Genomic DNA, 14,218 nt, shown 5'->3' on the forward strand with positions numbered 1-14,218 from the left:
AATTCAACAAATACCCCCAACTTGGCCAAAGTTCATTGACCCTAAATGACCTTTGACCTTGGTCATGTGACCTGAACCTCACACAGGATATTCAGTGGTACTTGATTAATCTAATGTCCAAGTTTCATGAACTAGATCCATAAATTTTCAAAGTTATGATAGTAATTCAACAAATACCCCCAACTTGACCAAAGTTCATTGACCCTAAATGACCTTTGACCTTGGTCACGTGACCTGAAACTCGAGCAGGATGCTCACTAATACTTGATTAACCTTATGCCCAAGTTTCATGAACTAGGTCCATATACTTTCTAAGTTATGATGTCATTTCAAAAACTTAACCTTCGGTTAAGATTTTGAAAATAATTCTCCCAACATGGTCAAAGTTCATTGACCCTAAATGACCTTTGACCTTGGTCATGTGACCTGAAACTCATGCAGGATGTTCAGTAATACTTGATTAACCTTATGTCCAAGTTTCATGAACTAGGTCCATATACTTTCTAAGTTATGATGTCCTTTCAAAAACTTAACCTTAGGTTAAGATTTGATGTTGACGCAGCCGCCGCCGGAAAAGCGCCGCCTATAGTCTCGCTCTGCTATGCAGGCGAGACAAAAACCAATACAAACTTATTTCATAGGCAAAGCAATGCACTCTATTTAATGTCATTCTTAGCTTAATATTTTCATAGATCTCTTTATTCTTGTAATTACTTAAAAAATTACAAATAAAAGTTGAGTCATAAGAACAGCAATGCCTTAACCCTAAAAGAGCCAGGTTATTTGGACCCCCCCCCCCCCCCCCCCGAGATCTCGGCCTTCGATCACGTGAGCACCACAAAAATTTGCACAGTGGTAGTGTGCAATAAAATCTACAAAGCTGTATGGCTAATTTTTTTGAAATAATTAAATTTTTCATTTAATGAATCAATTATGCTAATTATACGGCCCCAAAACTTCTATTTTTTCATTCACAGACTCTTTCTAGGATCCCGATCAAATATATATTTCAAAAAGAATTTGGTATCGCAATTTTTTCTTGTGCATTTTATTGTTTTTTAAATTTCTTATGTATTTCTTTGTTTTAAGACTTTTTGTTTTTTATTGCTTTTTGATGGAAATTGTTGCAGACTTAATTCTGATCATAAACAAGACTTAATTAGTTAAGTTTAATCAGTAAAAATAGAAAAATATGATACATTTATGAATTTTGGCTAAATACACAATTTGCATTGGATTTGTACATGAATTCACGTTTTTGAGCAGTTTTGGGTCTGACATGCACTTACATAATGTTGTGTAATTTCGTAACCGCGTATCCGGGCATCGCAAATTTGGTCTCAAAAGTTGTGTGAGATTCGAAAGTAAAAAGTCAGCAAGCGGCGCGGTTGAAAAATTTCACGCGGCAGATTTATCATGAAAAATGCCTTTTAGGGTTAATACTCTCCTCAGAATTTGACAATATTAAGATAAAGGTTTTATCATCCTAATTCCTATTTTCAAAGATTACAGTCCACAGAACTTACACTCCACCCGACTGCTGTGTTTCTGGTTTTGTTTCTTGGGCTGGGGTTGCTGCCTTTTCTTCTTCCTTCTTCTTCTCCTCAGCTGCTTTGGGTGTGCTCTCGGCTGCAGCAGACGGGGCACTACTAGCGGATGCACTGGCAGCAGCTGCAGAAGCAGCAGTTTCTTGTGGTTTCGTTTCCTCCTTCTTTTCTTCTTTCTTTTCTTCTGTTTGCAATCTCTGTACAAGGAGACAGCATACAAACAAATACTTGAGATATCCATTCACAATATCACTAGATAAACCCAATATAATTCTGAACTACAGTACTGTACTCTGTACCTTCCTGATTGTGATGTCAATAGAAAGGCGTAAAAAAAATAATTAAACTATGCTCCTAAATCCATTCAATAATTCACATTTTAAATACTATTAACATCATCTTTATTTACCATTTATAAAATCACAGAATCTTTTGGTGTATGCAATAAAAAGTGTACAAGTATGTGATAGAAACCAAATTAAATGTTCATTTGATTCAAACAAAGTAGTCCTCAAATTTTTAGTATAAACAAAATGACCTTTCATTATTATAAAACACAAACTTTTTATCAAAGGATTAAAGGAATATGATACCCAAATCTAATAGCACATTATATCATTGATGAATACAGGACAATAAAAATGACTCCACTTATACCCCAAAAATTTTCCAGTATGGAGTACCTCTTCAAAGTGGGGTTTGTTCAGGTTAGAAGCTTCTGGATGGAGATCGCCATCTTCACAGGGTTAGTTCAAAATTGTGACGTCAGCAACGAACTACATCTCTATTACGTAGATATCTATGTTTGCCTAGTTACAGATTCTATCTTACCAATAATAAATCAAATATAAAACTCATAAAATATTCTTTGAAATGGGTTTAATAATATATTATAATTTAACAAGAGTGTCGCTAAGGCGAGCACATAATACGCCTGCCTGTAACCCGGAAAATGTAGTTATTGGTCAAGCAAGAAAAGTGGAAGGTGGCGACTTCACCTTTGACCTTCTGACCTCAAAATCAATATAATTCCTGGGATCTATGCTAGTATCATACACACCAAATCATATGAGCCTAGGTTAAGTTAAACTAAAGTTATCGCATTAACAAGGACTTCAGAAGGGTAAATGAAAACATGTCATTGTGACCTTAAAATCAATAGGCTTCTCGGGATCCATGCTAGTATCATACACACCAAATTATATGTGCCTAGGTTAAGTTAAACTAAAGTTATCGCATTAACAAGGGCTTTAGAAGGGTAAGATGAAAACATGTCATTGTGACCTTAAAATCAATAGGCTTCTCGGGATCCATGAGAGTATCATACACACTAAATTGTATGAGCATAGGTAAAGTCAAACTGAAGTTATCGCGTGTACAAGGAAAAGTTAACGGACGGACACCGAGCGTGACACCACAATACGTCCCAACCCGTCGCCGGGCGGGCATATAAAAAAACGATTTGATGAGTTTTAGTGATAATTTTTCCCCAAAAAAAACCATGTACGTGTACGAATAGAGATGCTATTTGGACTCACCTTCGTTACCATGACTACAACAAAACTTTTTTCATCTATATTGTATGATGATAAAAGGTTGTCATCACTTAAGATTTTACCTAGAGGGAAAGAAACAAAATATTAACAAGACACGATCATCAAATACACACTTCTCTTCAATTCGATCATCAAATGCACACATCTCTGTAATTCTGAAATTACTTCAGTTTTGACAATGATAAAAGATTTCATTAATATACCTGCTAAAATAGTATTTTAATAGTGACTTCAGTTATATTTTGTTTGTGGTTTTGTAATGCAGGCAAGCAATTTTCTCTGATCAACATCATGATATTGGATAACCAGCAATGTTTCAATATGCAGCCATGCACAAAAATAACAGATACCTTTTTAGCAGCATTTGTACTGGTAAAGAAAAATGAATAGACAGAACGAGTTACATAGATATTTAAAGGGCTCTGAATGTTTTAGCTAGTGTATGCTGATGTATGTAGGCAAGCAGCTTTTATTACTCTATCTATCCTAGACTACCTACAAGAGCACTCACAAGTAATCTTTTTTTATTGCTGATGCCCATATTAATTCATTTAAGAACAAGTGGAATGCCTCTGGCAGTCTCACGTGCATTACGCAATTCGATAAAGCAGCAGTGCCTAGGTCATGTGACCTGAAACTCGCACATGATATACAGGGATACATGATTGCTCTTATGTCTAAATTTTATGAAATAGGTCCATATACTTTCAAAGTTATGACAACATGTCAAAAACTTAACCTTGGTTAAGATTTCAATATTTATTCCCCCAACATTGTCTAAGTTTATTGACCCTAAATGATCTTTGACCTTGGTCATGTGACCTGAAACTCAGACAGGATGTTCAGTAATACTTGATTACCTTTATGTCTAAGTTTCATGAACTAGGTCTACATACTTTCTAAGTTATGATGACATTTCAACAAGTGGGATGCCTCTGGCGGTCTCACCTGCATCACGCGATTAAATATACCAGCAGTGCTAACTTTGAAAAACAACCTTTAATAATTATTCACAAAAAACACCAGTGATACTTGATTACCCCTATATCCACATTTAATACATTATATCTATAAACTTTGAAAGTTATGACAGCAATCTAATAATTACCTCTAAAATGGCCAAAGTTCAATGACCTTAAATGACCTTTGACTTTGGTCATGTGACCTGAAACTCGCATGAGATGTTCGGTGATACTTGACGACTCTTATGTCCAAGTTTTATGAACTACAATGTAGACCAATATACTTAAAGAGTTATGATGGTAATTCAACAAATACCCCCAACATGGCCAATATCCATTGACCTTGATCATGTGACCTGAAACTCGCAAAGGATGTTCAGTGATACTTGATTACTCTTATATCCAAGTTTCATTCATGAGTCAGATCCATAAACTTTTAAATTTATGATGGTAATTCAACAGATACCCCCAATTTGGCCAAAGTTCATTGACCCTAAATGACCTTTGACCTTGGTCATGTGACGTGAAACTCATGCAGGATGTTCAGTAATACTTCATTAACCTTATGTCCAAGTTTCATGAACTAGGTCCATATATTTTCTAAGTTATGATGACATTTCAAAAACTTAACCTTAGGTTAAGATTTTGATGTTGATTCCCCCAACATGGTTCATTGACCCTAAATGACCTTTGACCTTGGTCATGTGACGTGAAACTCAGGCAGGATGTTCAGTAATACTTGATTAACCTTATGGCCAAGTTTCATGAACTAGGTCCATTACTTTCTAAGTTATGCTGTCATTTAAAAAACATAACCTTCGGTTAAGATTTGGTGTTGACGCCGCCGCCGCCGTCGGAAAAGCGGCGCCTATAGTCTCGCTCTGCCATGCAGGCGAGACAAAAATCTATTTTCACAATTTTTATGCTCATGCTCACATCCTAAATCATTATGGATTAACATTACAATTCAATGTCAATCTATAAGATAACAAAACTATTTTCAAAATATTAAAAGTCTACGACCCCTGTTACACTGTACATCGGATTTCCTAGTTAGTCTTGGGGCGCCCTGGGACCAGTCTCGTGCAGGTTTCTAATCCGGTGTAAACGCACAAGCCTACCCGAGTTCCCTTCTGAGCAAACCTACAGTATCTCGGACCAACTCGCGATGTGTTCCGAGACCGGTCTCGGGGCGCCCCGAGACTGCTTTGGATTCGGTGTAAACGCAAACCTGCCCGAGACAGGTTCCCTTGATGCGCTACACGTGGAACGATTATCAAAACAACAAACACAGCATGCGATTGGCGCCCTGCCAAACCTATCTCGAACAGCTTTGGTAATACGCACAAAAAGCCGTCTCGGGGTGCCCAGAGACTCCTTACGATTCCGGTGTAAAAAGGGTTTAAAAATTTAGGTCAACTTTTTGGAAACCAGTCTAAAGGTGCCCCGAGACTGGTCTCGGGTAGGTAGGAAATCAGGTGTAACAGGGGTGTTATATGGCAGAAACTCTCTGTAACATAAAAATATGCAATAAACGACTGGCAATGCACGCTAAATATTAAAGGAGCTTGAAGATTTTTCTTACCTGCATAAATTAACTTTTGCCCGGAGGCAGGAAATTCTTTCCCATATTTCTTTTCAATTTCATCTTTCAGATTCCTGACCTGTAGTCAAAACAAACCAAAATAACACAATAAATAAACAAGTATTACAGTTACTCGTACAATGGTCCTAAAATTAACTAGCAAGTGCATACATTCCAAAATATCCAACACACAAAATACAGAATTGTATAGTTGGTCCGTTACTAGTAAACAGTCACAGTAGAACAGTAGATACTAACAGTGATACTAATGTACACTGGAATAGTCACAATACAGTACAAGCAATTTTTTAAAACAATTATTCAAAATTATTCACAAAAACGATATTGCATATTTGAAACTAAAAAATCTAAAATGAAATGAGATAACATCTGCAACAAACAAGGCTAAAAAATAGGGGGATAAAACGAAAAAAACTTGAAGAAACAACTTTCTTTGGAATTTTTATGCAAATTCTAGTATAAAATGCTTGTTTAAATGTATGAAACATCCCGAGGAATGCTTTGTGAATTAAATAGTTATTTTCACTGATTACTTTGTTCTGAGCAAATCAGATGCAAGGATTTCAGTAGCTTATCACAGTTTCAATGAAAATCAACTATTGCCTTGGTTTCATGAAAATAAATGTACATCACCCAAGAGAGAAGCCAAAAATATGGCACAGTATGAAAAAATATATTCCAAATGAGAGTTGAAAGTCAAGGGAAGACGCCAACTCATTGCACCCAATCCCTCTTTCCAGGCTGGCATGAGTAAGAGTCAGCAGATTTTGCAACCTTGCGCCAACTTGTTTTCACTGCGGCCTTGTATCGGTCATATCTGAGGTTTTAAATCGCTCTTTTAAGCCATATCAGGGTTGTCAAAGTGACAGCTCAAAAAGGAGAAAGTTACACTGCTGCATCAGGCCATTATACAAAGCACTTTACATTTGTAGTACATGGAAAATTGGTCGCCTCAAATTAACTACAGATCTATCAAATTCTAATTGTGTGCATGTTGGGCTCTCTTTTCTTCCTATTATGTTTTTAAGACTTGTACTAAAGGGATGCTAGCGTCCACTTTATTACATGATAATAAGATACACTAACCATTTAAAATATATTTTTCACAATATTTCATTGAGAAAAATATTAGTATAATTTACATGTAGGATGATTGACTGATTTTGTTGTTGTTGTTCCTGGTGTTTGTTTTAATTTCGAGCTTCCTTCCTTTCTTTCTTTTCCATTAATTCTAATCCTTTTTTCATCCTTTTCTATCTTTCTTTTTTTAATTCTTTATCGTCTTTACCATTTTTATTCTTTCTTTCTTTCATTCCTTTCTTTTATTCTTTCTTTCATCATCCCTTCCTTTTTTTTCATATTTTCTTTCATTCTACCCTTCCTTTTTTCTCATATTTTTTTTCTTTTTTTGTTCCTTCCCTTTTCTTTACTTTATTTTTTATTTTTTCATTTCTATCTTTCTTTCTTTCTTTCTTTCTTTCTTTCTTTCTTTCTTTCTTTCTTTCTTTCTTTCTTTCTTTCTTTCTTTCTTTCTTTCTTTCTTTCTTTCTTTCTTTCTTTCTTTCTTTCTTTCTTTCTTTCTTTCTTTCTTTCTTTCTTTCTTTCTTTCTTTCTTTCTTTCTTTCTTCATGCTTTCTTCCCTTTTTTTTTTTTTCATTCTTTCTTTCCTCTTTTGCTTTCTTTTTGTAGTCTATGAAGTCTAGAGCCTATGACACTTCTGCATACTCATCAACAACAAAAAATTCATATTATATGTAAATGGTGCACATTAGTATTGATACAGTGAAGTAAAATTGACACTCGTGAGATAAAACAAGATCAAGTAATTTAGGGAAAACAATGAGAATTTGTAATTTCAACTGTTTTCTTTACCTTTAACACAGGTGGGGGCAGCAAGCCAGGAGTTAAGGGAAAGAAATATTGGGGGAAAAAATCTACTGGAAATGATGTACACTGCCCCTTTGACATGTCCTGTTGTTATAAAGCTCTGCCAGATGCGGAGCCACATGAACCGCTTAATGGCTCTTTTCACTACCATTTTTTTACAATCTGCTTTAAAATTTGGACACCTAATTCTAAAATTCTAGCTAAAGCCCTGATACAGTATGTTGTGCATATTACTGTCTAGTGCTTTGTAAAAAAAAAATATTTTCTCCATTTTACTCAAATCCACTTTTGGCAGGGGTGGACTTAACCTTTGTTAAGCATGGAAAATGATCATATATTTCCATCCATTCAAAGCATAATTGCACATACACAAGAACACCTTTCTACAAAGAATACAACATACATCTTTTTTTTTTGCAGCATGGATAAGGCACAGGATTTCATGGTCAAGAAATAGGAAGCTATGATTAAAAGAGAAATATATTGAAAATCCCCAAAATGGTGAATTATACTATATAAGCTGTTATTTTTGCGGGGGTTTTATTTTCGCAGATTTCGCGAATTGCCGATCGGCCATGAAAATATTGACAAATTCATTAGTCAGTGCCAATATCCCTAACAGCAATGCTTTGCTATTGAAAACATCCTGTGTAATGAAAAAAATTGAGATATGCACCTCTATATGAACAAAAAATAAAGTTTATAAAGTACAGTTTTTTAGTGATTCAAAAAGTTAGCTAGAATTTCACTTTTTGTAAATTTCCATAACAAAATCAGAGCCTAAACTATTTTCTAACATAATTTTATCAATATTAATTCACTCACTGTAATATTACAATGTATTTTCCATGAAATAATCTGATTTTATTTTCATCTGATTAAAGGACAAGTCCACCCCAACAAAAAGTTGATTTGAATAAAAAGAGAAAAATCCAACAAGCAAAACACTGAAAATTTCATCAAAATCGGATGTAAAATAAGAAAGTTATGACATTTGAAAGTTTCGCCTAGTTTTACAAAACAGTTATACACACATCCTGGTTGGTATGCAAATGAGGAGACTGATGACATCATCCACTCACTATTTCTTTTGTATTTTATTATGTGAAATATGAAATATTATAATTTTCTCCTCATTGTCAAGTGAAACAACATTTAATTCCTCCTTAAACATGTGGGATTTGCATTGTTTAATAAAATATGGTTCAGTCAAGTTGGTCCTTATTGTCAAATCTGTAAAAAAAAATGAAATATTGTACAATTCAAACTATAAAAAACAAAGGAAATAGTGAGTGATGGACATCATCGACTGTCTCATTTGCATGTCACTGAGATGCACATATCACTGTTTTATGAAAAATAAGCGAAACTTTAAAATGTCATACATGTAACTTTCTTATTTTACATCTGATTTGGATGAAATTTTCAGCATTATGCTAGTTTGATTTTTCTCTGTTTATTCAAATCAACATTTTTCTGGGGTGGACTTGACCTTTAACTCTACACTCACGTTTTGGCAGCTATTCGCATACTCATTAATATTCATACATGTAAGTCACATGACCAGAGCGTTTAGAGGTGTAAGATTCTGTTCACAAAATTCAACATTTTTGCACTTTTACCAACTTAAAAAAAAAATGAATCTAACAATACACAAATTTCAAAAATTGCTTAACCCTATGGATTACAGATGAAACTGTGACATGATGAATGTTACGTTGTAAAGGTAAAAAAAGTGAAATTTAAGCCACCTTTTTCCACACTTTGTAACCGTTTTTACAGGGACATATATATGTACAAAAGACACATCAGCATGGAAATTTTGAGGAGCATAGATTTGCACATAACTTGCACTAATTTTGCTTCTTTGAAATACTGTGGAAGTGTTTCGTACATCTTCTGATCGCGATTTTTACAACCCGCGAAAATGTTGTCTCCCCCGCGATTCACGAAAAATGTACAGTATATCAAATTGTTTGGTTTGGTTGAACATGTGATTTTAAAGAGGTGCACAGTAAATGTCCCGTATGAGTATTTCAGCTCGCATCTGCATTGTTTTATTTTGTGAAGTAACTTTATCCTCTTCATGTATTCCATACTCTCTTCAGGTCTGAAACATTTTTTTTTATCCGGCACTGCGTCTGCATGCTTGCATTTTCATTTAAATGAGATATGTATAATTTTACATGAATTCTAACAAAGACTTAAAATCCTGCTTTGTGACAGTTCATCAACATTACATTTGGACTTCACGCTCGCATCGATTGTTATAAATGACAATCATGCATCATATTTATTATTTCAAAATAACCCATTACACATTGTCATAGGCCTATTTGATTGATGAGATACAAATGCCGCTCAAAGTTGATTTTTTGTTTGTTTGTTGGAAGGGGAAGTCCTACAAAAATAGCCAATTCTTAGCTTTATCCTTAAAAATCAACCTAAATATGGTTGCATGTCATAAGGTGGTCCAATTTCGCGAACAGGGTAAAAATGGTCAAAAAAGTTATATTTTTATGTTATAGGTATTACCATTCTTCAAATAATGAAGGAGAAATTTTTTCTAAAATACCTTTATTTTTTCTTAAAATTACTAATTTATATCTAATTAATACATTGACGTCAATGTAAATTTGAATTTTCAAATACGTTTTTCTCAAATTGGACCTTCTGCACATTAATGCTACATTGGATCACCCTAGTATTTTGCAGTTGTATTATTTGAACATCAATGCTTACATCCATTAAAAAAAAAATTGGTAATCTGTTATTGCATGCATATTAATTACCTCTATTTTAAACGATGTTTGATTTCACAATTTTTTCCAAAAAAGTGACTCTCACCCTTACAAATTCATTACACCATGAATAGAAAAAGAATATTTTGTAATGATACAAGAATTCAAAATAGTAATATTAATGAAGTTTACAAATTAAATAATTAACGATTTTTGCTAAAATTTACTAATTAGATAGGTTGCAGATTGTAGCTAACATGCACATGTAGCTAATTCTTGAGTATTTTCACAGTTGTCAAATTTGAATAAAACTTAGTTGTTCTTTGCATTGAACCTGACTAGAAATATGAGACAGTCAGTATACATACATGTACATCTTATGACATAATAGAATATATTATGGCAATATAATACATGTTTTAGTTTAACTTAACATACATGTAATTTATCTGCATGCCTATCTTTTTTTTATATATGTACATCAACTTAAAAAATTGATGCCTATACATGTAGTCTTTAAATAATTCTAAAGTGAAATTAGACCCAATCTATATTGAAATTAAAAGAAATTAGGGGGGAAAAGGTTGTTGAATGTATATATTGGCTGACTTTTTCCTACTTAATCGAGTATATTAATTAGGCAGATCATTAATAATTTAACAGTATAGGGACATTGAAATAGTTCAAAAAGTTTGTTTTTAACATTAAATGAACTTTATTTCATTTAAGTAGTGAAATTTAACTCAACAAATGCTTTAAATGAACAAAAATCATGAGTTACGCATCACATTTCAACATATTATCATCCACCGCATCCACCGGCTCCACATTCACCGGCTCCGCCACCCCTGTAATTTCAAACTTAATGTGCTGTAGTTTTTGTTGCTGTTATTGTATTGATCTAATTTATAGTAATATATTTAGCCTATAGTTCTAGCTTCAAAACGAGACCTTACACAACAAATTTGGCCATGGGGCTGTGATGTAGCAACAATTTATCCACAGCAGTGCGTGGAAATTTGTTCATACATGTGTACCCAACTTATGAAATGCGACCATACATGTATATCTCATAAGCCTTATCAAATTGTGCGAGCATGAAGCGCCACCTTAATTTTTTTGAAATTTGATGTACTTTGTCCTGAAATATGAACATTCTGATCAATGCTTGTGATCCTGAAGAAGATGTGTATGTGACTGAAATAAAAACACACAGAATTCTTGAATACTGTCTGGTCTGATTGAAAAGGGACCTTTTAAGGATTGATTGCAGTTACAGTCAGTCGGCAAGCCCTCAAAAAGTAACTTCTTTTATCCAAGTGATATTCATGACTAGAGGGTTTTTGCATTGTTAATGAGCTTGGTGCGGACGAAAACACCTCTTTTTATTCGGCCATTGCTGCTCTCTAAAAAATTGACCAAATTTCATATTTTCGGTATCTTTATAAAGAAGAAAAGTCATTCTTTTAGGTCATGTGTTTGGATTTTTAAAAAGATTGTGTAATACAGGTGAAACTTTTGACCTAAAACATGAAAGAAAATACTTATTTTCATGCAACAAAAGTTGTTGTTTTTTCACTTAATAATTTCTGTTAGAGCCCAAATGATTGTTAGATTATGATAAAGCTTTTACCTTGGTCACATTTGCTCTACGGCGGCCGTACAGTGAGTCAAAACAGCCGTTATAATATTTGTTTGTATCAGCTACTTATAGGTGGTTTGAATAAAAATGAATAAAATGGCTGTTTTCAACTCGCCGTACGGCCGCCGTAGAGCAAATGTGACCAAGGTATTGATATGATATATGTATTCTAGATGGGTCAGCAGCCAGTTTTTCATAGGCCAAGTAAACAAGAATACTGCGCTCTGATTGGTCATAGAGACCACACACCCACGCAAATTCCAATGTTCCCTACGCTGGGCTTCTGCAAGGTCACACTCACCATGTGGTAATCTTTTCAAATTACCCAGGCCTGTTGTTTTGAAAACATTATTCAGCCGAATCAGAACTCTGGATTTTATGTTACTCAGAAATCTTGTCTTGCATTTTGGTAAAAAAGCTGGCTGCTGACCAATCTAAAAGATGCCACATATCAAGAGTTACATTGTATGTAAGAAAGTATACAGTTTGAGCTTTCTGATGATATAAATAATGTTTGTGTCCAAAACACAAAATTTTGCTGTGAAAACAAAAGAAGAAAATGTTGTTTGAGGCGTAATTTCAGGCCAAAAATTCACTTTATCAAAATATTTTATTCAAAAGAAATAATCAATATAAAAGAGTAACATTTACTCATTCTTATGGGACAAATATAATAAATTTTACTCAAGGAGAAAGTGGTTAAATTCTTTGAGAAAGTAAGTCTCACCATTCACAATTCACATACTAGGAGTCCTCTAGGCCACCCTAAACAAGTTGTCGCCAGAATACCGGTATGACCAGACCAACGAACGTAGAGGGCAGCAACACACAAGCGTGTTGCTCTAAGGAAGGTCAACTCCGCTCGAATTCTGTGACCACTCTAAAAAATAAGGTGGGGTTTTGGGAAATTTGTCGAGTTGATTTTTTTTCATTTGTTAATTTCAAATATTTTTTAATGAACAATTATTAGATCGGTTATTCTGGGTAGAAATATTAAAAATACTACTTTTATTTTTAAAGAAAATATTTAGCTTAAATAATCATGATTTTGACATTTTTCCTCATTTTGGAATATTAAGCTTGTGACGAGGATACCTCATATCTCTTATTTTCTTCTGCTGAATTTCGCTGCACCACTAATAAATGCATAGACAACCACCGTAATAATCGAGGTCATTTTTCTGGCCTGGGTGCGCCGAGTCTGGGCCGGTCGCGCAGCTAGCTAGTGACGTTGATGATGCGCTGGGGCTTCAGGCGACTCGTCATAGATCTAGCAACTTAGACAATGACGTCTAATTTGCCTGGCCTGATTTGAAGTGTAATGGCTTCAGGGCTGATGTTTATCAACGATGATTGTTCAAGGTTAGATTTCAAATTTTAAATGTCATTTGACTTTTAAGTCTATAAATCTGAAATAAAGGCGCTGTATCCCCGAAAACCGGGTCTAAATTTCAACTCTGAGTCCGAGACCATGGCATGGACGGCGAAAAAAACAACCCATGCATCGGATGCATTGCATTGGCTGCGCGCTGCGCTGCAGCTGCACTGTGATGATGGGTTCAGCGAAGAGCTCAGAGAAAATAAGGTGGTTATATTCAATCCCGAAATGCTTTGCGAGTGGTCACAAAATCGTCTCGACGCAAATCACCTAATACAGCCGTCTGGTGAAATCGCTGATAACAACAATCACCGATTTGGTAATGATTTTAGTTTCCTGAAACTTATATTTGTAAAGTTTTAAATATCAAAGTATGTTTTTATATGTATGTATATTCCTCAACATATTTTTTAAGTTATCTTTGATATTGTTGTAGTCATATTCTTTCATATTCGTTTTTTGATCGCTACTAATTTGTTGTTGTATTGGATCGGCATTTGATTTCGTTGGCATGAACAATAAAATACGCGCGCAGCTCAGCTGCATGCGCGTATCGAGTTGACCTTCCTTATAGCAACACGCTTGTGTGTTGCTGCCCTCTACGTTCGTTGGACCAGACCTTCATTTTTGAGGAGCGCGATCGCGCCGGTGTACCGGCGGATCCTGCGCCTGGCAGATACTGTTCTAGGCACCAAATCCGCCGGCGGATATGGTTCTCCTCCGGCGGATTCAGTACCATAAAAGGCCACTCCCTTCGGAAGATTCGGAAGATATCGTTCTTGCGCTATCGCGATATCCTTCATGCATGACGTTCACACGTCATGCATGCACGCGCACCGCCTTTGAATAACGTTGCGAAATGAAGTTCGAAGAAGAGGTGGGTTAGCCTTAGTCTAATT

At 34.9% G+C, this 14,218-nt stretch overlaps 1 protein-coding gene across 1 annotated transcript in view; it reads right to left on the reverse strand.

The window, feature by feature from the left end:
* Nucleotides 1–5,729, reverse strand: part of LOC129271228 (UV excision repair protein RAD23 homolog B-like) — an 18,028-nt gene extending 12,299 nt beyond the window's left edge. Inside the window, exons 1-3 of the mRNA XM_054908609.2 lie at nt 5,651–5,729; nt 3,086–3,165; nt 1,527–1,744 (exon numbers count right to left, since the gene is read on the reverse strand). Coding sequence (XP_054764584.2) covers nt 1,527–1,744; nt 3,086–3,097 — 230 coding nt within the window. The 5' untranslated portion in view covers nt 3,098–3,165; nt 5,651–5,729. The remainder of the gene's footprint in view (nt 1–1,526; nt 1,745–3,085; nt 3,166–5,650) is intronic.
* Nucleotides 5,730–14,218: the final 8,489 nt, after the last annotated feature.

Source organism: Lytechinus pictus, chromosome 11 (assembly GCF_037042905.1).
Source record: "Lytechinus pictus isolate F3 Inbred chromosome 11, Lp3.0, whole genome shotgun sequence".
Taxonomy (NCBI): domain Eukaryota; kingdom Metazoa; phylum Echinodermata; class Echinoidea; order Temnopleuroida; family Toxopneustidae; genus Lytechinus; species Lytechinus pictus.